Source organism: Pimephales promelas, chromosome 20, assembly GCF_988280905.1.
Source record: "Pimephales promelas chromosome 20, fPimPro1.hap1.1, whole genome shotgun sequence".
In the NCBI taxonomy this organism is placed as follows: Eukaryota; Metazoa; Chordata; class Actinopteri; order Cypriniformes; family Leuciscidae; genus Pimephales; species Pimephales promelas.
The window spans coordinates 8,970,657-8,998,515 of NC_142788.1; the positions used below are offsets into that span (position 1 = coordinate 8,970,657).

Sequence of the window (27,859 nt, forward strand, 5' to 3'; positions counted from 1 at the left end):
CTCTGCATGATTTGAGTTTAAGAACAATATATGATGGTATTCTTGTTGCTCAAACACAGACAAATTCTGCTATAACTAGCATTTGATGCAATCTAATTTGCCTTCAGAAAAAGCATCAACTTTTTACACACTTTAATAATAAAGCATCCTACTTGTGAACACTCCAACACTTTAATCTTTAATCATAGATTTAATAAAAAGTATAACATTTATAAAAACTGAAAATAAATAGCACACTCAAGACTTGTTATTCACAAAATGAAGGTTAAATTGATTCTGTATGCAACTCTTCAAACTATGGAAACTTTCTTCCGCCACTGAAATAGACTTTTTATCTCCCAATTCAGACTTTTTTTCTCGCAATTGTGACTTGATGGTCTCGCAATTCTAAATTCAGATTTGTGAGAACTCAACTGCAAAAAAAAAGTCAGAATTGCGAAATATAATCTTGCAATTCTGACAAAAAGAAGTCTGGATTGTTAGAAAGTGACAATTATCTTTTTAACTGTTTTATTCTATAACGGAAACAAGCTTCCATATCCATCACAATCTCATAGTAATTCTGAACTATTTTTACGTTTTGATGAATTGGTGGCCAATTCATATAAATTTGCATAATCTCATTTGTACATTTGCGCAAAATGGACCTTCATGCTTTTTCATACAAATTCATAAGAAATCTGCATCTCGTAGAATAGTTAGGCTAACTGCTTTGGTTCAGAAAATAAGTTCAAATGATCATTGAATGAGATTACGACAGAAGCAGTCTTGCATTGACATACTGTAGTGAGGTGTTTAATAAATAAGAGCATCAACAACACAACAAAAGCTTGCTTTATGTATACTGTATATACACATATATATATATATATATATTTATATTTATATTCTGATCGTATAAACTATATAAATATGTCATGCAGTCCTCATAACTTAAACAACCAATAATTTACAGAGTGAGGTAGGGTAGGAGGGGAGTGGGTTGTGATGTCATGAGCAGAACAGAAAAGGGGCGGGGTCTCGGATCACCAGTACGGCTGTTGTCATTGATGGGTGGGAGGGGCTTGCGACAGGAGGCTGCAGTGGGTTGGCTGAGTCACCAGTCAATGCATCACTTAATGCCTCCATGAGTTGCGGCTGAGCACGCACACGCAAGCGGCGTTGATTCGGATGAACCTCCAGGCGATCTGGTTTTTGTAGGTTGTTAGCGCACGCACATACGTGTGCGTGTTGGTGCAATACGAGTTCCAGTGCCGGTTGTCAATCCCACGACAGCTAGAGGTTCCAGCTTTAACGCCACTGGCTCCTTGACCTGGCTTGGGGGCGCCGACGGGTTTCGACACGCGGCACGTGGTCTCATAGAAGAATTGCTTCTTCACAATGTTGTTGATACGAACGTGTGGCAGCACTGTGACTTCATTGCCCGCTAAGTCTGTGGCACGGGTCAGGTTATCGACCCAGTGCTCTTCGCTGTCGCACACAGAGTACTCGCCACGATGCAAGAAGTCGTTAGCCTTCCGCCGGACACGTGGACGTTTGGGGCCTCCAGTTTCATTTTCCGTAGGGGCCACTTCGCTGAACAGCACACGTGGTGAGCGGTAGCGTCGCTTGTTGAAGAGTTTGGGGTCCACGGTGGGGATTTGGTCTTCATAATGCGAGTCCTGCTTGGATTGGCCGTGAGGCTTTGGGGAGTGTCGTGCTGCTGCGTGCTGATTGGCTGGCCCCTGCGCCTGGGTGTGGCCTCCCATGATGAGTGCAGCCTGGATGCTAATCAGGACGAGCAGGGCCAGCGTCAACGACCTCATGGGCACTCGTCCTGCTGGCAAAGAGACAAAAACAATCATTAGCATGGAAGTGTTCATATTCATTTCTCAAGTTATTAGAAACACTTTCTGTCTGTAAGGTGGCCTGGTTTGCGGACTGGTTAAAAGGGCAGCAGGAAAAAAGATCTATTCATATTGAAGATATTACTGAGCTATGCATGATACAATATGATGATCTAGATCTAGTTTATTATGTTGTTGTTCTAAAGAATAGCATTTTTTCAAAAGAAAAATTTTTTTGTAACTATTTAAATGTCTTTACTTTCACTTTGGTCAATGCCACTTCGCTTAATAATAGTGTTAATGTCTTTGGTTACACTTTATTTTAAGGGGACGTAGTTGCATTGTACTTACTCAAATAAGTACAGAGTAGTATTAATAAACTACACATACTTGCTAAAAGTTTTGGTAAGGGTTTTGTTTTGGGGTTAGCAACATGACATCACTTTTGCGTAAACATACAGGCCACTTTCAAGTCAAGTGGCGTGTTACCTATACGCCTTTTGAGCTATCCATGTGTATGCGTGTATGTCTACGACGTTAAATGTCCGAGCGAAAAGAAGCAAAATGTTTAACTACATCTGGGGAGTGATATATTTTTTTTTCTTGGAAGGTAGGAGAAGACTTGTAAATGCTATTAACCCAAGTGACGGGTAGGTTTAGGGGGACGGGGTTGGGGTAGGTCCTATATTTATATATACAGTAATGTAACGGTAAAGTAAAGTCAACAGCGTTCATAAACACGCTGAAAAGCGATTATACGTGTTGATAACACGCCAAAAATGGAAACACGAATTGGCGTGTCATACATACGCCATTTCATGAGATCAGTCTGGGGTTTAGTTACTTATAATTATGCATAATAATATTATAATAATAGGAACTACATGTAGTAATGTGTTATTTCGTCACCTTAAAATAAAGTATTAACATGTCTTTTAATAAAATTATAATTGTTTTTTAACACTATGCATTTCAGACTCTCTCTCTCTCTCTCTCTCTCTCTCTCTCTCTCTCTCTCTCTCTCTCTGTGTGTGTGTGTGAGAGAGAGAGAGTGTGTACTTGTTTAACTACTTTTAATGGCCAAATGTGTAAAACTTGTGTAGTGAAATATTACGACTTGGCTAGTGAGGAGATTTTACTGGTCCCCACTAGTTAAAAAGCATATAAATCATCAAAATTATGGTTTTATTCAAATGTAGTGTTTTGCGCATATTTCTTTGATTGGTATTTGGTTAGGGGATTAGAAAATATCATTAAGCTGAGATAAAATCGATGGAATTCAATCCAATGCCATCACTAATATTGTGAAACAATAGTGTGTGTGTGTGTGTGCTCACTGACCTGTGAAATGTTCAGAGTTGAAGTGAGGGCCCAATGGGCTGCTAGAGCCAGAGTCCAGTGCAGGCTGACCCCCAAGCGCCTGCCATCAGGACTGGCCTGTGTGTCTGCTTTTATTCTGTAAAACACACACAAACACAGAGCGTGGCTCGTTAACATCCAAGTATATGCGTTCAGTGGTCTGATATAATTTTCTCTCAGTATTCACATCAGAAATAATGTGGCTGCATGAACAGTGTGCAACAGAGAAATCTATTTTTAACAATAAAAGCTGGGAGGTTGTTAGCTGATGATATACATTACTAAAAAAAATAAAAATAAAACATTAAAACAATAAGAAAAAATCCTAATAAAGATCTACAGTACCCCACAAAGCATTGTAAATGACAGCCTCGAGTCCAGACTCTTAAAAAACGAATATATTGATTTTACAACGAACTTAAAAATATATTGTTGTTATATTTATAATCAATTTATAATTTGATTTTATTTGTAATGCGCTAATTTTAAATGAAAAAAAAAAAGCCTTGTACCTTTTTAACTGTCCCCCCCCCCCCCCCCCCATATTTAACTTATTGTGATTCTTGGGGCTGATGTTTTTCTTGTCTTTTTTTTATTTTTGCAAAGAACAAAATAAATGAGGAAAATACTTCGGAAACCACACAAAAAGGTCAGGGTTAAGCTCTATTTACCCATATGTTCACCCGGGCCATGAGTCACTTCAGCTGCCTGCAATGTTTAACCACCTAAAGTGTCATTCCATTAAAAGTGTGAAATTTTACACTTCATAATGAGACCTCTGCCCCATCTGAACCACACACTAGAAAGTGTTTCATTAGAAACCATCCATCATGCTGAGCTTTCTGAATTGACATTAAAATCGCCACTTATGGAAGCTTTAATAGAGCAAAACAAGGAATTCATTAAAAGGAGAACTCAATAACCAACATACCTTATTATTGCGTCAAAAACAATACATAATGTTAAATTCAGTACAATCCAACTAAATTGGTCCAAAGCAATTTAGTTACAATCTCTTGCAAACATCAGCCTCTTCCATATTTACACCACAAATAATAAACTTCCACACAAAATGTTTTGTGGTTCATTTAAAGTCAATATTTTTGAAAAAGAAAGAGAGAGAGAGAATCCCAGCACAATCTATTGTACTGTAAAACAGTCACGCATTGAACACAGAGAGACAAGCCTGTTTCCAAACACTGCCACTCTATTTATATAAGGTAACGCCAAAGAACAGGCGTAATGCCAAATCTGTGCTGGCATAATCTCTAGGCTTCCTAGCGTGTGAAATTGTAATGGTTATTGTGTAATTATAGTAATAATGATCAAAATGCACCGCACAACATCTATGCAGGATTCATAAAGGTTTGATGGATATTTTTAATAATGTGCAATGGTCACAATCAAAGCATAAGCATGAACTGAAAATGCAACCCTCAACTTTGATAATCAGGAGAATAGTGAGCAGATGGTCTGCAATCTGCACACCGTTGCTTTCAGCTGATCACACTTTGTGTGTGATTTGTGTGACTGTGTGCATGTACTGTACTTGTGTAAAAAAAAAAAAAAACGAAACAGGCTGTTTGCATTGAAAAAAGTTTTAGTCTTAACCAGTATCAGCATCATTACATAAGTGTCACGTGATCTTTCAGAAATCATTCTAATATGAGGAGTTTCTACTCAAGAAACATGCAGTGTAAATATATGTGAGTGTGCCTTTGTGTGCGTGTGACAGACATACAGACAGACAGATATATAGATAGATGGATAGAAGGATGGACAGATAGACAGATAAACAGATAGATAGATAGATAGATAGATAGATAGATAGATAGATAGATAGATAGATAGATAGATGGATGGATGGATGGATGGATGGATGGATGGATAGAAAGAAAGATGTGCTTTATTCACAGTCACCACTAGAGGGCAAAACTGCACTAACATTTCCTCCACACTTCTGGGGAGTAAATAGAGGCATTCATTGTCACTAGTTCAGCTCTGCACATGGCAGCAAGGCGTAGACTAAACTTTCAAGCAAACAAACAGGCCGGAACCAGAACTTAAAACAATAAAGCGATACAGCCGCACATACTGTCTGTATATGTTTCGCTGTATATGTTTTGCAGCTGAGGGATTCAGCTCACAGATTGAGGCCGCACCCATTGTTTGCGTCTGGGGCTGCTCTCACACACATGATGTTGCCCAGATGTCACCTAACTTTGCTTTCAGTGAGAAGTCTGTCATACAAGGACAGGAGAAGGTCTTAAGTGTCAGGATTGCACCGTGTATGAACGCCAACATCTACATAATATTACATGAAAATTTAATGTAGTTTGTAGTGTCAAGATAAGATTAACCAAATCTCTTCTTTACATCAATTGCTGTAAACACATTTTGTGTTTTGTTCTTTGTGTTTTATCATTTGTTTTAGTTTGAAGTCAATTACCAGGTTTTCCTGGTTCGATCAACAGCATTTGTGGCATAATGTTGATTACCATGAAGGTTGATTTAATATTTAAATGTAATAATTGAATCTAATTGTATTATTTTTATTTATAATTATCATAATCTTAAAAAAAAAATGGAAATCTGTGTTACAGTAAAGCCCATGTGAAAGGAAGTGCGCTTAATTGTATTGAATGTGCACTTGTAGTGTACTCCAAACCTTAAAAGTATATTTTTTCATTGCATAATGTATATCTTTACTTGTGTATTATATTATTGGAATGAAATGCCACTTACAGTATAAGGGAACTTAGAGAGGGCTATTTCTTTACACGCTTAAGTGCACTTTTAAAGTTCATTTTGTAATTAATAGTTTGATGGTAAAGCACATTTTAAAACATTGTTTTAATTATATTCTGTAATGTTCTAAAGAAGTACACTTTTTTTGATGTGTTGACTAACATAAAGCGCTTGGATATAAATTTAAAGGCACACTATGTGAGATTTGTACCTTAATATAACAGCTTCAAAGTCATTTCGGTGGTAACCAAACTCATAGTAGGGCAAATACTATGAGTTTGGGGGGGGGGGGGGGGGGGGATTTGACGCTGCTGGAAAAACCAGCAATGCAAGTTTGAGAGGAGCACCCCTGACAAATCTCGCGCGAATCACTCCATGCTTTACGACAATGACGTCGTCACACACATCAACAACAACATATGAAGCATTAAGACACTTCAGACGTGATACTCAGCGATGGAAAAAACTAAGAAAATGCGGTTGGAAGAGACTAGGAAAAGGAGAAGATAATCTGACCGCGTGAGGCCCACCCATAAACACCCCCTAGATCTCTTATTTAAAGGCACACTATGCAATATTTTTTCCTTAATATAACAGTTTCAAAGGGTTATCAGGCCGTGAGTGCTACTGGGTAGTTACGACAGTAACGTTAAATACAAGTACTCTGTTTGACAAAAACAGAATTCCTGCATAGTGTGCCGTTTAACTGTTGTGTGTTATTCAATGTTATACATAAAATGTACTAAATTGCACCTTCATTATACAGATGTGTTATTACAAATATATTTTAATGCATGATAAACAAGGCACAATAGAAGTTACATTAAGGCGTATTTAATGTATATTTAATATGCTTACCATGTTTCAAAGACAATAGTAGTTCATTCGGAAATTACATTTAAAGATGTACAAAAGTCCCACTTTCCCACAAGTACAATCAACTTGGACTTATTTATTTAAATCTTGTATACCAAAAAAAAAGTTAAAAAAGTGTAACTTATTTAAATGAGTTAAAGCAATGTAAAAACGTGTTGTTATAACTTATTGATCATATATTTTTGTACAGTGAATACTCTATATTCATATAAATTTAAGCTAATACATTTTCATTTAATTAACAAATGCAAGTTCTTTTAAAGTTAATTTTTTTCTGTAATATTTAATCTTTTATTTTTAAAAGTACGCTGCGTGTAATTATTTTTCATGAGTGAGTGAATGGGACGTATGGATACTATACCTTTTAAAAGTACTTGCCAATACTTCTTTGCATTGCCAACATCTAAACCCCCATATATACAAATTACAAGAACAGTTTTACAACTCAAATAATACACACTTTTTAACCGGATAATTAATGGTAGTGCTTTTATAAAATTATAAGCTACACATTTCTGCTCTACAAAAATCGACCCCATTCCCTGCCATAAGTTTATAAGTGAGTCACAGATGTTGTTCATTGAGCTTTAATTGTTTTAAACCTGATACATAACTCTAAATGGCGGAACATATTAACCAAGTTGGCAACTTCTTTAGGAACCTTAATGTCACAGTTTGAAGAAACATTATGGCTCTGACCGAAACTTTTGACCCAAACACATTTTAAGTAACCTGATTAAAAAATGTTATGATTCTTATTTTGAAAGAAATGGAGCTGCTGCTCTCTTGTACCGGTTCAGAAGTCCTCACCAGCACATGTGCAGCATGTATAAACACACACTCATCAAACTGATACACAATGACTAGCCCTCTAGTTCTGTAGCGCTGAGGACTCTTTGTATTCGAATGCTACATAAATTAGCTCCGAACTCTCTTTGGCGAAACGCATATAAACACACCGCGCAGCACAGCCACCGAGGGTCAGAATGGTTTACTGAAGACCTCCAACCTGCGGTGCTCAGAATGCACTTTTTCTTCACTCACAGACTTTCTTAATGTCTAACATTCATCACATGACATTAAAACACAGGCTGGCACCTGAATCAGTCTTTGCCAGAAATTGGTGATGACAGGAGGGGTTTTGTGAGAGATTACAGTGGTTTGAGGTTTGTGGTTGTTATCAATTCTGTTTATTTTAATGGTAAAAATAACACAAGCCATCATGACTAACCTTCCTGTAGAGGAAAAGAAAAAAGGAGGCAAGAGGGAAGCTGATCTGCACGTGTAAATGGAGCTATTTGCTTTTAGTTTTCAGTGCAAATAAACATTTTAAAAATCACTTGTTTTTTTCCCTCAAAACATTCTTTAAAAAAAATAATTATTATGCATGCTGCCCTGAGGCGTGTAATATTTGTATTAAAAAATCACTTAAGTTTCATTTTGATGGTCCTGCAAATTTTTCCAAGCATGCAAAATTGGCTTATGACAGTTAGTTAGCCTTAAGTATCTTTTAAGATTTTCTTATACTGAAAATGTTAACTTCCTGTCATAACTTTCAGATATATCTGAAAGCTAGTTTTTCTTATTATCTGTCATTATTAGCATAAAACATTTTACACATGGGGAAAATCAATCAAGTTAATACATCAAAAAAGTTCATCATTTAAAGCTCTTTCTTGGCCATGAAAAAGTAACATAGTTCTTGTAATGTTTAACTGTAGCATTTGTTACAATAAGAATATAGTTACAAGTAAGACCATTGATGGCTCCTCATCACCAAAGGCCAATGTTAAGATTTTTCTTTTAGGATTTTTTTTTTTTGATTTATGAAAAATGGCCTCCCACACAGTTAGAAACTATAGCTGCAATACACCACAGTTGTAACAAATCTTCAGTGAACAATCTATTCCCTTAACAGATATTGTAAAAAAACGGTTATTGTAAGAGTTAGTAAAAAAAATCCATAATGGTCATGAGTAGTTTAAAAAGCTGTCTAATTTAAGTTCGAGGTCGCCCTTTTTAGTTTGTGGATTTAAAGTTTGGCGGCTTGAGACCCAAGTTTGGTTTGAAGATGAAAAACTTAACATGCACAATTTTCTCTCACCATTCCTGATTTCTAACACACATTCAACTTCTGTCATATTAACATGACTCTGATATGAAGATTCTACAAAGGAACATTTAGCTAGACCATAAAAGTAAATAGCAGGCACAACAATACTGGTATAATCAGATATTATGGTTACAATATGCATCACATGTGTAAAGGTGCATTATCAGTTTCAAAAGCCTCCATTTTCACAGTCCACACTATAATGCGAAAACTGTGTTTTCAGATTTATCTATTTGAGTGAGCGTTTTCAAAAAACTCCGTCTTCATTGACAAACGCCATCTCATTTTGAACAGAAGACCAAAACGGAGAGAAAAAGATGTTTTCAAATGAAAGCATATTATTGTGGACAAGGCCTAATATTCTAATGATTGCTAGTTAACATGTAGTTGCAAAGTTACTTATAATCAGTGAAATGGCTAAAGTGGATCATCGAAATAAAGAGTTACCAATAAATGACACTGGACAACCATTTACATTAAACAAGTGAAAGCAAAAATAAAGTTACACATAAGGTTACACTTCAAAGATGATATCCAATGGTCCACTTTAGACATTCAGCCATCTCTCATTAGAGTATTAGACTGTAGCAGGACTGTTAATAGACTGTTAGGTTAGGTGTTAGGATTCGGGTTTGTAGCATAAGTTGACATGTAGTTGCAAAGTTACTTGTAGTCAGTGGAATGCCCCAGAAAAGGGCATCAAAATAAAGAGTTAGTAGATATTAAGCAGCAGATTGTCAACTTATACTCTTATCACCGTTGCAGAGATACTTTTAGTCAATCGAATGTCTAAAGTGGCCCCTTGAAATAAAGTGAAAAAATGGAGCTGATTAAGAACTTAAAAGCAATGGTGACCAGTTAAACACCCTAAAATATCCACTTTGCATTTCCCAAAACTCCCCTTTAACCAGAATTCCTGAAATCATTCCCATCACACTTAACTACAATAGCGCATGTTTTCATAATGGGGTTTAATTTATGCCTAATGACATGGGAAAAGCCACAAATGAGCCTCATAAAACAAGCCTCTTAAATCTACAGTGAGCTATTCTCTTTTAATAACCTGCAATGCTGAGGCAAACGTTGTCTAATTCATTTTCTTTTACGAGCTTACACTTTGTGCTAATTAATGAGTATTTTGACATCATAGTTCTCCAATAATGTGTCTCCAAACCTGGCCTAAATTTACCCATACCACCAAACCTGTCCTAAACTTACCCATACCACCAAACTGTCCTAAACTTACCAATACCACCAAACCTGTCCTAAACTTACCCATACCACCAAACCTGTCCTAAACTTACCCATACCACCAAACCGGTCCTAAACTTACCCATACCACCAAACCTGTCCTAAACTTACCCATACCACCAAACTGTCCTAAACTTACCAATACCACCAAACCTGTCCTAAACTTACCCATACCACAAAACCTGTCTTAAATTTATCCATACCATCAAACCTGTCCTAAACTTACCAATACCACCAAACCTGTCCTAAACTTACCCATTCCACCAAACCTGTCCTAAACTTACCCATACCACCAAACTGTCCTAAATTTACCAATACCACCAAACCTGTCCTAAACTTACCCATACCACGAAACTTGTCCAAAACTTACCAATACCACCAAACCTGTCCTAAACTTACCCATACCACCAAACTGTCCTAAACTTACCAATACCACCAAACCTGTCCTAAAATTACCCATACCACCAAACCTGTCCTAAACTTACCCATACCACCAAACCGGTCCTAAACTTACCCATACCACCAAACCTGTCCTAAACTTACCCATACCACCAAACTGTCCTAAACTTACCAATACCACCAAACCTGTCCTAAACTTACCCATACCACCAAACCTGTCTTAAATTTATCCATACCACCAAACCTGTCCTAAACTTACCAATACCACCAAACCTGTCCTAAACTTACCCATTCCACCAAACCTGTCCTAAACTTACCCATACCACCAAACTGTCCTAAGTTTACCAATACCACCAAACCTGTCCTAAACTTACCCATACCACCAAAAATGTCTTAAATTTATCCATACCACCAAACCTGTCCTAAACTTACCAATACCACCAAACCTGTCCTAAACTTACCAATACCACCAAACCTGTCCTAATCTTACCAATACCACCAAACCTGTCCTAAACTTACCCATTCCACCAAACCTGTCCTAAACTTACCCATACCACGAAACTTGTCCAAAACTTACCAATACCACCAAACCTGTCCTAAACTTACCCATACCACGAAACTTGTCCTAAACTTACCCATATCCACCAAACCTGTCCTAAACTTACCTGTATTCACCAAACCTGTCCTAAACTTACTCACACCACCAAACTTTTCTTAAACTTACCCATACCACCAAACCTGTCCTTAACTTACCAATACCACCAAACCTGTCCTAAACTTACCCGTATCCACCAAACCTGTCTTAAACTTACCCATACCACCAAACTTTTCTTAAACTTATCCATACCACCAAACCTGTCCTTAACTTACCGATACCACCAAACCTGTCCTTAACTTACCAATACCACCAAACCTGTCCTAAACTTACCCGTATCCACCAAACCTGTCTTAAACTTACCCATACCACCAAACTTTTCTTAAACTTATCCATACCACCAAACCTGTCCTTAACTTACCGATACCACCAAAACTGTTCTAAACGTACCCATACCACCAAACATGCCCAAAACTTACCCGTATCCACCAAACATGTCCTAAACTTACCCATACCACCAAACCTGTCTTAAATTTAACCATACCACCAAACCTGTCTTACACTTTCCCATATCCATCAAACATGTCCTAAACTTACCCATTCCTCCAAACCTGTCCTAAACTTACCCGCATTCACCAAACCTATCCTAAACCTACCCATATCCACCAAACCTGTCCTAAACTTACCCGTCATATATATGACTAAATCGGATCCAATACTCATTATACTGCGCAGTTCTCATTTTTTAGCTACAACAATAAAAAAAGAAAAAAAGGAAAACAATAAAAGTACAGCACTAAAGTACAACTAATTTGCACTTGTTCACTTTAACACAAATTATGTAACATAACATCAAGAGCAGAACATACACATGCAACTTCATTTCTGACTGAATGCATGTCAGCAGGTTTAGCGACATGTTAAAAGATTTGGTTGTGAGTATCGACAGTGTATTTTGTCAAAGCACACAGCTTTTCTGAGGTGCTGACAGCACATAAGAGATAATGAAGCAGCTAAAGATAGATGGCCTCTTTTATCAACAAATAACAGAAGGAAAGAGAATAAGACAAAGAGAAGCATAGGAGAGAATGAGAAATGGCTGAGCATTTGTCTGACAGACTTCATAGAGTTATTCTGTTACAAAAATACCAAATAAGTTGAGCTCTTGTTGGCACAGAGCGTTGCCTCTCTCCTTACTAACTGTTGCAAATGCATGTGATCAAGTGTTTAATATACTGCTATATATAGAGAAGAACAGAGAACACAACAGCAAAAATGAACTGAATGTGCTTTTAGAACAGTGTACAACTGTAAGTGTGTTTAGATTGTGTCACAACTGCAGTATGTGTTTTACAATCCATTAGCAGTTTCACACTTAATGCATCATAGCAGGAATACGCATAGTTAATTATGCTAATCTGTGTGAATGTAAACTCATCTGATTGCTTTTTTGATATATAATTCCCTCGATCTTTTGTAATCATTATAACAGTATTTCACAGCTGTTTTGAACTCAACAGATATTGATACACGCCAGAACGGCTTTTAAAGGGATAAGTGGTTCAGCCAAAATTTTAAATTGACATCATTTACACACATTCATGATGTTCAAACCCATATAACTTTTCAATTCTGGAAAATAGATATGATAAAAAAAAATGTACGGACACTCTTTTTTCATGTAATGTGAGTGAGTGGGGACAAAGACCATCATTAAAAAAAAAAAAAAAAAAAAAACAACAACATCCAAATAGCACAATTAAAATGTAATATGTAATTTAAAGTAGTTGAAAAAATTTACCTCTGTGTAACGAGGTACTGTATTTTTATGCATGTGGACTGAGGAGGGGAAGATTTTACTTAAAACCTAAGCTTTGTGTCACGAGAAGTTTGACTTGGAAAATAGTAATTTTTTAGAAACTATTTAAGAAACTGTCCTTATTCAGTTTTGCCGTATGGTGAAAGAGTGGCAAAGACATTCACCACATTAATATTCTACTTTTGTTTTCCATACAGGTTTGAGGATGAGCAAATATAATGACAAAATATGCATTTCATTTAAACATTAAAGACTATGAATCGTTTTTATTTTAAATGGTTCCGGTAAAAAGCCTTAGCACAAAAAAAAAAAAAATATTTTAAATTAAAGGAATAATTGTATTTTGTCATTTGAATAATTGTGAATATAAATAAGATATACATGCACATGTACACAGACAATTAATGAGCATACTCTTAATTTTTACACAGCACTTATTTCCAAAATCAATTAATCTCATATATCAAATGATGTTTGGTGTACCTAAAAATGTATTTACTGAAAACAAGTAAACAGAGTGACAGCACAACATAGACTGTGAAAAAGCCTGATGCACAGTTATAACAGTCTTTACTTTAATTAAAATATTTAGTAATAATAATTTTTTACTCACCCTCATGTCGTTTTAAGCCTTTATGCTGTTATTTCTTCAATGGTAAACAGGGTGAACAAAAATTGATAATTTTGAAATAGTACACAACAGCGCTTTTACAGAATGATAGTTCATATTGACCATGTGTCAAGCTTAAAATGGACAAAAATGAACACAAAATGCTGTATGTACCTATTTTATTACATTTATGTTGTTTTTGAGCTTGAAAGATATGGCCATAGTGACCTGTTGTTACGCTGTAAATAGTTGAATTAAGTAAAAAAAAAAGAGGAAACCTGTTGCTTTAAAATTAAGTAGACTTCATGCATTAAAAAAAAAAAAAAAAAATTATGTGACCTTAATAATTCCACAGCTTATTTTTTTTTTTTCCAATTACGCATGGTTTATTTATTCAGTAATTTTAAGGCAACAGGTTTCCTCACTTTTTTTTAAAGTTTGGTCAACTGATCACTTTTTACAACGTATAAGGAAAAGAGCTGTGGATATTCTTAAGAATGTCTCTCTTTTATGTTTCACAGAAAAATAACAGCATACTGGTTTAAAAATATCTTCAACATCAGGACAATTTAAAATCACTTGGTTTAGTTTTAACTCCAAAATCAAACTCATTTCATAGTAATAAAAATTAAATCTGTGGAAAATACCACTGTGTAATTGACAGCAGAAAAATGTTACCCTGACCTGTATCTGCTCTACGATCTAAAGCATCCATCAAACTTTGCACAAAGTAAATCTTCCACGGTTATCTTTGGGGAATATGCATGAAAGCGAGACTTCCGCACAGAATTCAGCAGAGGATGTGTCCAAAAAGCTGCACTGAATTTGAGGAATGATTGTATGCATTTCTGTTGAAGAGCTAAAGAATAACATCGGACCATCCAGATGGAATACCAAACATTATTATGTTAATGATGAGTTGCACAAACACATATGGACACAGATACATAGAGTGCGTACACACACATGGATGTCTGTACATCGTAAATTTGGCAGAAGACAAAGCGACCATTGGGACAGCTGTGAAATCGTATTTTAAACACAGCTGCTGTTTTGTAGACAGTACAACAGTGAACAGGAAGTAGCGTGAAATTTGTTTAGGATGTGAGAGCATTGTGGTAAAAATCTACCTTTTGACCACTTTTGTCCAAAAATTCTCATAGAAAAAAAAATACTTGAAAATCAATTCAGATGCATTAAGTCGAAAAATTACGAACTTGTACCATTGCTTTTTTTTCTTATTATTTGACAAGGAAATCACAGAAACGATTAACCTAAGAAAAGAAAACATGGGACCAAAGTTGTTGTTTTTTGAAATATAAAATATTAAGCAAATATTGACGGTGATACATAGTTTTTGGGTACAGCACATTCTTTGGGTCAGTGATGGTTGTACAGGCTGTTGTCTTTCTCAAAGCTCTCAGGCATGAGAAATCACTTGAGGTGAGCTCTCCAATAGCTCACAGGACAGCCAAATGTTTCCCAAACAAACCTGACGACTTCCTGGATAGGCTGACAGCTAAGATCATTTAAAGCCTTTCCTCCAAACAATTTAAACAGATGGAGACGAGAGGACAAGGGCTGTAAGTGAGAATTGTACATCATTTGTGTCCCTTGGTCAAGTCTTTGTCTGAACTCGGAGTACTGCTTTTAGACTTTATCTAAGCGTTTCTTGATTAAATAAGCACTGCTGCAATGCACAACTCCCACTCTTAACAGTTGATTTGATATGGCTTTGATATGGCTTTGAGCCTTGTGTTTGGTGCCAACACTAAATGATGGGAACATTAGTTCATTTGTTTTCACATTGTGATGCAGCCAAATCAACTCGCTGCTTCTGAGTATAGAGTTTCTGAATTTACGGTGAGCTATTTGTTATAGTTCTGATTGCTTCAGAGAAAAAAAAAACATTTTGGAAAAAAGAGATGAGCAAATGCGCATTCAGTAATAATTAAAATAAAACTGAAGTAGCAAAGTCTAAAGAAGTTTGGAGAATTCCTCAAAAGTGATTTACTTCAGTTTTAAAATATGTTCTCATATCCCAGCTGAAAATGTAGAGAAGTCTTTAAATAAGCCACTGGTAAGTTGACTACCTAAAAAGTGTAAACACTGTGATGCTCTCAAAACATCGGTCTGTTTGTTTGAGTATCCCAACCAGGGCCACGTTTCTCAAAAATGTTGTTAGCCAACTATGGGCGCAAGATCTATCTACTAGCATAGTTCAAAGATTTGGTGTTTCCCAAAACTGAGTTCCAATTAACATTCACAAACAGCATCTCAAGTTTGTGTGGTTGGAACTATAGCTCTTGACTTGGTGTTAGAAGCAGTTTCTTGTTAGGGTTTATAGATCTTGCTCTTGGAAAAAAATAAGCAAGCTTACATGTAATAAATTCTATATCTATATATTCAACTAAAACGAAAAACTTTTTTATGCGTTTTGGCCAATCATTTACACGGAAACGGCGTTTTGGGTGCCTGAAAATGCAAACTTTTGAAAATGGGTTTCAAAGTTGAGGTTTTTGAAAACGATCTCTGTGTAAACAACAAAAACGCAAATTTCTGAAGACAATGACAGCACATGCTTATTTCGTGTGTTCAATCTATAGCGTTTCATCACCATCTAATGGCTTGGCAGGAGAATACAGCGTTTTTAGTCGTTTTTGCGGATCTGTGTGAATGACTCATGGGTATATTGTTGCGTAAATGTAACAATGGTCCCACAGTATATTGCCGGATCAAACGTCAGAGGTTTGGTCATGTTTCTTGAAACATGATGCAAGATGCACATCCAAAGTAGCACGCATGCTCCTTGTATGCACTTAATGAGCCATTAAGCATGTCCATAAATTAACATTTCAAACTAAGTTGAAAAGTCAGATTTGAAAGTCAGCTTTTTTAATTTGGTTCTTTTTGATTTGTTAAATTCAAAACGGTTCTTTGGTTCAATAAACCGTCCATTGTTTCATCCCATGCTTCTTCGAATGTGTGTCTTGCGTCATCATGGAACTACAATAATGTTCAATACAGTTCAATCAAAGTACCCTAAGGGAAGTAATTTCACTCGGCAGCCATCTTTTAAACGCCTCAGTGCAGATATTTTAGTCATGCAACTGCAGCTTCTGTCTCTTTGAATGGGGAAATGACAAATTCTCCAAAGTTGTTTTACCAATGCTGCGTCCCAATTCGTGTACTATCCGTTAGTGCTGGGCGGTATACCGGTTCAAATGCCGGTGTTTATTTTTGTTATGAGATTAATTTGTTAGTATACTGCAATACCGGTGCATGGCACTTAAATAACAATCAGAACGCGGCACGACACTGTTTGAGAGGGTCCCCTTTCACTCTTGCACTCTGTGATGGTACATGTGTTACTAAGCATGACTGCTAAGATGGATAACCTATCCATCTTCTTATCTATCTTATCTTACCTATCTAAGCTCTTTTATTTAGAGGGTCTGACTTATTCTGCCATATTGCGCATTGCACTTTCTCCCAATCATAAAATTTTAGTGCACCGTATTTGTACATCAAGGCCCCGTTTACACAAAGGCAAAACACAGATATTTCCCTGCGGTTTGGCCTCTCATTTACACGAAAACCCTGTTTTTATCACAGAAAACGATTATTTCTAAAGACTTTATAACTGTTATTATTGAAAACGGAGAGGGGGAAAATATTTGTTTCTCTAAATACCCGGATTTGTGTAAACGTGGCCTTAAAGTCTTTGGTTTTATTCTGTGAAGTGGCTTGACAGGTAAACCGACTGAATTAGTTCAAGAATCAAACTAATGGTGTGATTTTAGGGTGGGGCTAACTGTTTATCAACCAATAGCAAATAAGGGTAGTGTTCCAAAGGTTTGTTTAATAAATACAACATTCCTGTACTGAATGGTATTCCAGTGTTCTCAAGAACTTTTAAGTGGAAATGTATTGACTAGTTATTCAACATTGTTCGCTTGTGGATAAAACAGAACTCCTTTACGCGATTTTGGAAAAATTGCTAATTCCTACCTGGCAAATTCAATTGAATGCATATATTTAAAAAAAAAAGAAAAATGTAATGGTTTGCGAAATGTCATACCGTCGCTCTATACCATAACAATCTCATTACAAGAGGAAATGTGGTGCTTAGTAAAATAGCATTATCAGCTATATAAAAATAACATTTTCCAATTTAAAGAAAGAATGTTGACTTGTAGAGCAGCAAGTCTTCTCAATGAACAGACCTGACTATCCTATTCACCAAAGCTCTGAGAGGAAGCTGTAATTAGCAAATACAGCCAGGGTGAAAAGTAGCAGCTGATTCAAACTCATAATGATAGACATTTTAAATCCCAACGCGAACATTTTATCAGTTTGTTTCAGGAGATTTTGGCATGTCTCGTTATGAGGCTGTTATGGTGCTAATTGAAGTCTGAGTGAGGCTGAAATTGTATGGTGGCATGAGGAAGTGGGAATCATTTTTCAATGACATCTCAATGAATATCACATTCAGAGTTATTATGAAAAGAAGATGAGCTAATACTGCACAATTTAAAAGATTATTCAAATGGTGGCTGATTGCTAATGGTTAGATTGAATGTCTTGTACAGTGTGAACAGATAATCTAACTTGCACAACTTCAATCTCAAATGAGCCATGATATTTAGTTTCAAGCATGATTTAAGGGTGTATTAACATCACTTTTGAGTTCCAAATGAGATTAAGTTGCTTTAGAGAAAACTACACATCCATGAAATCATATTGTAAAGCCACAATTTATGGACCTACACCAGGTCCTAAACACTCAAAACTGGAGGAATTCACTAAGAATGAATTACACCTGATGATAACATCATATTTGCACTTACTAAGATTAGGCAGACTAGCAATAGCCATTGAAAATGACTCAGAACTATGTCTTTACTTCTAGTGCCCTGCTAAACTGGATTTCAAGTGGTTATTGAATAAGAAGCAGGTGCAAATTCATGTGTTAAAGAGCTGTTAAGTAAGTTCAACCCTTTGAGCTGTTAAGTAAGTTCAACACATTTTTCTGATCCCTCAGCCTACCATTGCTAGAGACTTTTGAACTGCAAGTTCCTGGCTTATGTTTTTTGGGAACACATTTGTTTGTCTCTCATATCTCACGAGGCCCATAACATCTCAATGGCCTGTGAATTTCAGAAGTGTGACCGTGTTTAATAATCTCCTAATGAACTCTCCCATACTGTCATTGCAAGAGCCAACCAGTCGGCTAACCAGCCTCAAATGAGCTATAAAGTTGACCAGGAATCACTTTTCTCATCGTTCGACACTCATAATTGTTCCACTGTTTTTTTTCAATTCCTGTATGATTGTTGGTGGGAAGACCTTGAATGTCAGACTAACGTCTTTTCCATAACGCTAGAGTTTTACAGCCTTGACATTCAAGAGTTTTTGCATGAGACATGACTATGTTCTAGTTGATGCTATGCCATATTTCCCCTCAGTTGGTGAGAATTTGATTGTTCACTCTGGGATTGGAGACAGGCTTGCCAAGCAGGAATTCTTGTCGTTATGCTGTTGGGAGGAGAGCTCGTTCCTCTTGACTTAGTCTCAATAGGTTTAACATCTTTCATTGTGGCCATTCCTGTTCAAAACAGTTCCTTTAAACTTGACCTTCGGCTGTCTGCACTCATCTTAACATGATTTACCATAGCTGACAGCCAATAAATATGTATGGTGTTATGTACAGCCCTCAACTGGTTTTGGTAACTAAGTTACTTCAAAAAGGAATGTTATAGTTCCTAACAAGTGAACCCTTTACAGATAGTGAGCATACTGCACATCCTCTGTACGATTTTGAAAAAAGTACACTTTAAAAGAGAACTCATTATGGAAATAATATACATTACAAGACTATACTTAAGTGCAAACTGAATGTAATGTTTTTGGACACTTAATTCCATGTTATTTGCAATTGATGGAAATGTATTATATAATTAATTTATATGAAATGCAATTAATTGAACTTAAGAGTGCTTTTGACTTATAGTTTCATGATTACTTCTATTGTCTTTGAAATATGGTTAAAGTGTACTGTTGAAGCATTTGTGGTAAACAAAAAAAATCTCTTGTCAGTTCGTTTGAAACTTGTATGTTTTTAAATATATTTGAAATTACTCATTAAAAATGGCAATTTACTAAATTTAACATATTACTTTAAAATTTGATATTAAATAACACACTTCAGTTAAAAGTACTTGTGCTTTAGTATGTTAGTCAACACATCAAAATGAATGCACTTCTTTAAAGCACGCCAAAAGTGTGCTTAAGTGTGTTAAGAAAGCGTACTCTATTTAAGTTAACTTAAATGGCATTATAGTTCATTACTATTGTATTATCTGCAGTATACTTTTAAGATTGGAAGTAAGTGCAAATTTAAGACGATTAAGACTGGATCTTGACTTTTTCATTAGGGTTGGGCCCAACTGGGCCCAGGGTTGATACGTACTTCAACAAATATGAGATAAAGTCATGTGTGACAGATGTGCTCATTCCTTGTTGGCTAATTCTTATCTTTTATATACATATACATTTCATTAGAATAGTTGAATTAAGTTGTCTACTCTAAGGTAATTGCATTTGTTTCAGTACAATTACATTTTGGAGTTACTATAAAAGGTAGTGACGATAATCTTTTTTTCCAGAGGCGTAACTAGCTCTGCTGTTTTCAAAAGTGTACTATTTCCAGCAACATGGTTTGGCATTTAATCCAATATCTAATTTAAAATATTTAAATTAGATATTGGATTAAATGTTTAGAAATGTCTAGGCCTATATGTTTTTGATTTGGTTAAATACATTATTGTTACTTTATGTGCGGACCATCAAAAATATGAAGGTGTATATGTATTTGACAACACTGGCATGAGGTTCAAAATGCGGAAAAAAAAATCCACGATTTAGTTAAATCCTCTGCAATTGAATCTAGTTCTAAGCCAGAAATGACCAATCAGAATCAAGTATTCCATAGAGCCACCTAATAACAACAAACAAGTGTTGATGTTGAGATTGTAATTGTTGGCAGGGGCAAATCTACGGGGTGGCAAAGGGTGGCAGCTGCCACCTCTGGGATACAGTCTTGCCACCACTGTTGCCACCCCATTTATAAAACAGATAATATTTTTTAAGTATATTTTATGTTCATAGCCTACCCGTTGAAGGCCAAGGATACCCCCTCCAAACTCCTTTCAAACAGAAATCCACAATGGTTTCACCCATCGCCAGCACAGCATTGATCCCCGCGAAATTTCACCAGTCACTCACGCCAGTCCGTGTTGCCAGCTAAGCACCTTTGTTGCTACAGTATATGTAGCGACTTTTCAGACCCCATTAGCGACATTTTTTTTCCAAAAAAAGACTAGCAACAAATCTAGTGAGGTGAGCTCTTGCTTTCTCCCTGCCGTCGCTCTCTCTCTGCATCTCCCCTGTTCAGTGAATGGCTGAGAGGAGTTTGCACTGACTTATCACTTATCTGCTTCTCTTTTGTTTTATATTTAAAGAATTTAGTTTGACCATTTTATTTTCCTTTTTTTCTGCTTATAGAGCTTTCATCCTGTTCCCAAACTCTCTGTCAATTCATATATTTTTAACATACAACATTTTGTCATTCCCTATTTTATAGCCACTTGTTCTATTGTCTGATAAAATGAAATAGGAAATGAAAACAACTTTATTGGACATATATATTATTAGGCTATATTATATGATATTAAAATACACTGTGTGAGCATGCATTTAGAAAAAAAATAAAAATAAAACTAAAATTCCACTATACATTCCACATCTGAACACCACTAAAGTCTTCAAGCAACCGGAATTTGGTTTATTGAAGACTGGTATTTCATACGATGTATCAGTGCCATGACCAAACTTACAAAAATCATGATCAACTAGAGAGAACATAAACAGTAACATTGTTAACAGCCGTTTATGGCTCTGCAGCCTTGTTAAAAAGTATGTATCCAGTCAAAGTATTTACATTTTACTAAGGATTAAGATTCAATTGACATAGAGATGAATTGGAATTGTACGACATGGTTTCAACCAACATGCTATTTTTATGTTTGACAAAAGTGCTTTTTTTTATCTCCTGGAGAGCATACCCCCAAACCCCCCTAGAATTGCTTTTTCACAAAGCACAATTTATGTATAGACTACACAGACTGTTGATAGGGATTACGCAGAGAAAGGGTCCACAATTCACAAATTAAGACCCACACCATCCAAATACCCAGTTACGTCTCTGATTTGACTCCCACTCCGTGTAATGTAGTGTAGAGAACAAAACACATTCAATGAAAACCGTAGCATTTTAAATTATAAATAATGTCCATGGCCCCCCTCCTGAAACCTCATGCCACCCCTTTGCCACCCCAGGAAAAAAAATCTCTTGATCCGCCACTGATTGTTGGTGCTTCTAAACGTAAAAGTCAAGCGATACGTCTGCATTGTTGTTGATATGAGTCAGAGACCTGTTCTGTGAGATTTCTAACCTTATATAATGTATAGAAACACTGTTGTTAGAATGATAACATCTTAATGCAAACACAAATTAGGCTTATTGAAATAAGGCAGTGTTCCAGCTGGTGAAAACCAGTGATCCATTGGTTAGCATGACTAACTACATTCTATGGATCATCAAAACGAAAGCTAATCAGATTACGCCATATATTTACAAAATCTACATCATCTCTTCAAATAGCCTGGAGGTGTAAGCAGGTTGAAGGCTTCACACAACCGTCTACAGGTTGCTGCTAGTGAGCGTTTATGACGGCAGGAAATGAGCTCTAAAGTCGTACAACCAATCTTGCTGAGCAGCTGTGAGTGCCAACAGAATGACTCAGGCTAGAAGGTTCAGGCAGACACGAATGGCCAGACATGCTCTGTAAAGGTGCGTGATAATTCTTCTTAGGCCACACACAGCGGAAATGTGGGAGGTTGCTGTAGATCCCATAGATCTAAAGGCTGTGAATCCAATGTGGAACTCATTTTGTGAGAAGTTAGCAAGAAGTCACACATATTGTCAGACAGAAATCTACTAGTGCAATCTATCCGTAACCAGTGCGCACGTTGACTAAAGGAATCGCAAACTGTAACAGAGCAAACAATCTGAGCAAAATCTCGCAAAAACAAACTCGCACAACCTGAGGCGAATGCAGTTCATTTAGAACATTTAGAAAATAAACTCCCTAAAACACACTCTGACTGCTTTATTTAATGCCCAACAGACATTTTAGGCGATTTCTGTCATTTGTGCACAATTTTCCAAAAGTCATGAACTAAACATTTGAAAATATAAAGGATGAAGGGATTGTAAATAGTTGCCAAGTGAACTTAATGTAACACAAATAAAATCTGAAATCTGTTAGTTTTAATCAAATCCAACCCCTGTGATATAAAAGTTCCCAAATTTGAAGAAACACTTTTGAAAATGTAATAACTGCTGCACAAAAGTGGCACAGTTTTGTGGATTCGCTCCTTAGTTTACAATTGACAAAATTGGAATTGTCTGCAATTTCATGAATCAAATACAACTATTAAAAGCAGTTTTATGTTAGTTGTTGCATTGATTTGAATGAACCGAATCATCCACAAGATCTAATTTCATGAAAAGTATTATGGGTGCTTTTGTATAGGAAGCATAGGCAGATACATATTTGCAAATTTGCGTGAAACACAGGAAAGCTTTGAATGTGGGTAGTTGACGTGATCTGCGGTGTAACTCCATTTTGCTATATATTTTTTTTCATATAATTATCAATATGCATTCAGCTTTTGCGACCATTTCAATAACCGTGACATATTTGTACTAAGTTTAAAATTAAGTCAAGGTTATTAAAAATGCAAATAGTGACCAGTTACAAGACTCAAGTTGAAGCAACGTCACAGAAGACATGTGACATGTTGAGTCTGTGAATTGTGAATCTCCACATTATTTATTACATGTATTGAAATGTGATTTTTAGCCAGTTGCTGTGCTGGCTGATACAGTTCTGTAAATAACACCTATAGTTTTGCTGTGGTGTAGGGTGGCATTTGATTTTATTCATCATCATTACTAAAAAAACAAACCAAAAAAAAAACAAGAACATACTGTATATTCATCTGTAAATCGTCCATTATTGTCTCTGTGTAAACGACAAAAATGCAAATTTCATTCACATACTATGTAACCTAAAATCCTCATGTTGATAAACTCCCATGAGCACGTTTTTCACCAACTACCAATGCACGCATTTGGTGAGCAATTCATTAAGTTGCATGGTAACAGTAAATATTCTCACAGCTGTCTGAATCATCTGTTAATCTTAAACATGAAAATACATGTCTACTCACCCACCTGCAGTAGCAAAAGACAAAGTAGTAATGTAAAGTCAGGGCCCACAAGGGGAAAGTGGTTGCGGCTAGTTCAAAGCCTGCAGATTGTGTGTGTCAGTTCACTGTATGTTTTGGAGACAATCTCGTGTAGAGACAAGCACTGCAAAACATGTCATCTGTCCATGAAATAAAAACAAATGCAGTGGGCGGGGTGCAGGTAAGGGCATCATGCTCTGCGGTTGTTGTATGTCGAATTATGGCATATATCATCTGCAAACTTCTCCCAATTGTTATTTTAGTGCAGATTTTCAACCCGAAAATGAATCATTAGTCACTTGTGCACATCCTCAGCTCTCAAGGATTAGATGAAACATGCTTGTGTTTTAGCTGAGCGAAAGGGAGAGGCATCTGTGAACATCTGTGAAAGGCATAGATGTAACCTTTAACTTACAGTACAAAGAAAATGGCAGTTTGCAAAATATGAAGTACAAACTGTGGATTCCAAGAATGAGGGTACATTTACATGACAGCGATGTATTAAAACGGAAAATGTTTTCCTTTGTCGTTTTTCAGATAAAGACGACAATGTTATTCACGTAACTGCGAAAACTACTAAAATCGCTGTATTATCCATGCCAGGCCAGTAGATGGCGATGTCACGTTGTAAAGAAACACTACGCTCCAATAGACTGAACACGTAATACACATGTGCTTGACATCACTGTTTTAACAAATTTGCGTTTTTGTAGTTTACTCAGAGACAATAATGTAAGATTTACATATTCATATACAGTATGTTCTTGTTTTTTTTTTTAAAGTAATGAAGAAGAAAATCAAATGCCACCCTACACCACAGCAAAACAATAGGTGGTATTTACAGAACTGTATAATCCAGCACAGCAACTGGATGAAAATCAGATTGCATTCCATGTAATACATAATGTAGAGCTTCACAATTCACAGGCTCAACATGTCAACTTCTTTGACGTTGCTTCAACTTTAAACCGGAAGAACAAAGTGCCTAACAAAAGAGAACAACTTTAATTTTAATGTTCAAAACAACGTGATGTGATATTCTTTTCAATAATAAAACGATATGTGGAAGAATATGTAGCATGGGTTGCAGCAACATTTTCTCCTCATTGAATTTACTAAATAACGAAGTACTAATAATATAGTTTACATTGAAAAGCAAAATAGAAATCTTTTCACTATAATTTCAAACTTTTTAGTGCCAATGTCATTTGAAAATCAAAAATATGAAATAATTTAAGAAACAGCTCTTGTCTTGAATATAAGTATGAGAAACAAAGCTGCAGAACATTTTAATTGTTTAATTCCTGCAAAAAAAAAAAAGAGTAAAGTATGTATAGTCAAGCACTTGGGATGCAATTCATAGCTTGGCAAAGAACTGTATGATGTATTTGGAACAGAGGAATAATCTTCTATAAACATGATGACCGAAATCGCATCAGGGTTCTAAATGAGAGACAGATTTTTGGAGAGAGTTTATAGGCCTCTTGCGAATGATTTCATGAATACATTCTAGCATCTGTCTGGGCATGCAAACAATCCTTTTCTTCGTACAAAGATTTTTAGATGTCATTGCATGATCTGATTTACTAAGTTTTAGAACCCCCCCAACAGAGAAAACATTGAGGTTGAACGGCTCTTTCAAAGATGTGGGAATTCTGGCATTGCAACGATCTACTAATGATTATGCATAAACCTCTTAATGCTAATTTACAGAATTCGTCTGACTTAACCTGTACCAACAGTCACGCTTGTAAAGCACATGTTTTTATTATTTTTTAGCACTTCTTTACTGACGTTGATGGATTCCAGCTTCGTGCCTCATTATGCAGTCATTCTATTCATTTATCACTTTCACTTCCCTACTCGAATGTTGCGTGAATCACCATGGGAACAATTTTCAAGCTCTTGTGTGGCCATAGGGGGCATTAAATTTTGCTCTCTGTCGGAGGTCGGCCTTCTCTGCACAAACAAACACTGCTTATCCTAAACAGAAGCGCTCCAAAGCAAGCTCTAAAAAACTCATAAAACTGTCTTGGCAAGTACACACAAGAGTTCTAGGGCTGTCCAAACTCTGAAATCCGTCAGATGATTCTATATATTCCAGATCATATCAGCCGTGAGCCAGGGAGAGTCAAAGAGGACGCCAGGTTTTTAGGCTGAGCACAGCTATTGGTCTGCAAAAGTATTTTGTGTGTGAACATGGAATGTTGGGTAAATAGAAATAGATTCCTCATCTATTTTGTTTGGCCAGATGGTCGGTGTGGTCTTATCAGGCCATATAGTCAATGGGTTATACACACGGCCATTGCCGGGACTAAACTATAGGCTCAAGTCGTCGGTCTGGGTAACTTAAACACCCAGGGGAGTTGCTGGCATTGGCCCACCTGCCTCATTAGAAGCCCTCATTACCTCTCATTACCACAGCGGCACGCTACGCTACGTGAGCACAGATCTACAGAGAGAAACCTTTAATTCAGGCTCAATGGGAAACCTGACCCTGCTCATGAATAATAATAGCCAACATCATTGTATGGAAGGAAAATAGCACTGTCCATCTGCCTCGGGACAAGAGAGCATCTGGGAATTTGAAAGGCTTCACTCACTCAGTGTCAAGTAAACTTTGGGTTTTATCCAAGCCAATTTCAAGAGGGCCGTCAGCTTGCATTTGGACCAAGACACCAAGGCAAGCAGTTCTGGGATGATATCAAGAGATACATTATATGCAGTACATAATCACACCTATCATTATATTTTCTTATGCAGACTTCAAGCGGGACTTTATCTTTTACAGATGTTGACTGAATTGCCCAACCTGTTCTGGACGGTACGGTTTTCAGCTCCTTTTGTATTAAAGAGAGACGTCGTATTTGTATGTTCCAACTTCTATTACATCATTCTGCCAAAATATTCATAAAATCCCTCTGCCTTGGAAGCATGTCTGTTGATTTCTCCCTGCTGTTCACGTATTCAGACTTCAACTTCGGTCCTCAAGCCGGCTGACATGCTAACCACAGCTCCTGCCCAGATGAAAATGATAATCTATAACATGTTCCATGTCTCAGAGAGGAATGAGGCAACGACAGCGAGACCCTCTGGTTTTGTAACATGAGTGGCATGACGGATAGATGGAAAGAAACAGATAAAAAAGAAGTGAGAGGTTTTATGTTTTAGGGTTTTCTAGTTTCGAAAATAATACTTCTCCAAAGTCTAGAGGTCCCCATCACCTATCAGACCTCCTTGTTCATCTCTTCATGCTTCAAATACATGTCATTTCACATCCCAAAACACTCAAGGTTTCATAAAACCACATGCTATTCTTTTCCAAACCACATAGTTTGGTTTGGATTTCATTCAGAAACAGCTTGGGGTTTCCTTTTTCTCTTCTCTTTTTTTTTTTTTTTTTTTTTTAATAAATCCTCCAACTTTTGCTGGTCCTCTCCCCTCTAGATACCATCTAGTATATCACTCAAGTTATTTCTTTTCAATGCATGCACAGCTTTTCTTGTCAACAGCACCTTGAGTCTTCCTGTCATAGGATACGGGCTCATTTCAGATTAAAAGCTTCCCCTTTGCTTGTTGACAGGTAGCAAGTCCATTCACAAGCATTCCACAATACTCATAATATCAGACATCAGCACCCAGTGCTGCTTACCTCACAGCTGTTCTCCTCTCAAGTTTGTGACAATTCAAAACCCCAAGTTAGTTGTATTCCAGATCTCACACTCTTCACAGGTTTATCCCCAAAGCCCGATCTTCAACATTTCAAAATGCGAGTATCCAGGTCCTGTGACATCCACTCCAGCCCTTCTCCCACTCTCTCTTAAGGGAAATTGATTGTTCTGAAAGTTGGAGTCCCATAGCTACTCCCCTGACCTCCACTGCAGGA

General features: G+C 36.6%; 1 protein-coding gene and 1 long non-coding RNA gene across 3 annotated transcripts in view; one reads left to right on the forward strand and one right to left on the reverse strand.

The window, feature by feature from the left end:
- Window positions 1-27,859, forward strand: part of LOC148970541 (uncharacterized) — a 75,880-nt gene that overhangs the window by 36,812 nt on the left and 11,209 nt on the right. The gene's annotated exons all lie outside the window — the stretch shown is intronic.
- ngfa (nerve growth factor a (beta polypeptide)) lies at window positions 182-27,819 on the reverse strand. 2 transcript variants are annotated; one of them, XM_039681325.2, is made up of 3 exons: window positions 27,626-27,819; window positions 3,168-3,282; window positions 182-1,819 (listed from the first exon to the last, which is right to left on the reverse strand). In XM_039681325.2, the coding sequence occupies exon 3, from the start codon at window positions 1,803-1,805 to the stop codon at window positions 1,116-1,118; it is 690 nt and encodes a 229-aa protein (XP_039537259.2). In that variant the 5' UTR covers window positions 1,806-1,819; window positions 3,168-3,282; window positions 27,626-27,819; the 3' UTR covers window positions 182-1,115. The 2 variants fall into 2 exon arrangements, with proteins under 2 accessions (XP_039537259.2, XP_039537258.2); XM_039681324.2 differs by having other exon boundaries at window positions 183-1,816.

Excerpts from the sequence above, each read along its gene's own strand:
- ngfa (XM_039681325.2), bottom strand. The coding sequence starts at position 1,805 with ATGAGGTCGTTGACGCTGGCCCTGCTCGTCCTGATTAGCATCCAGGCT.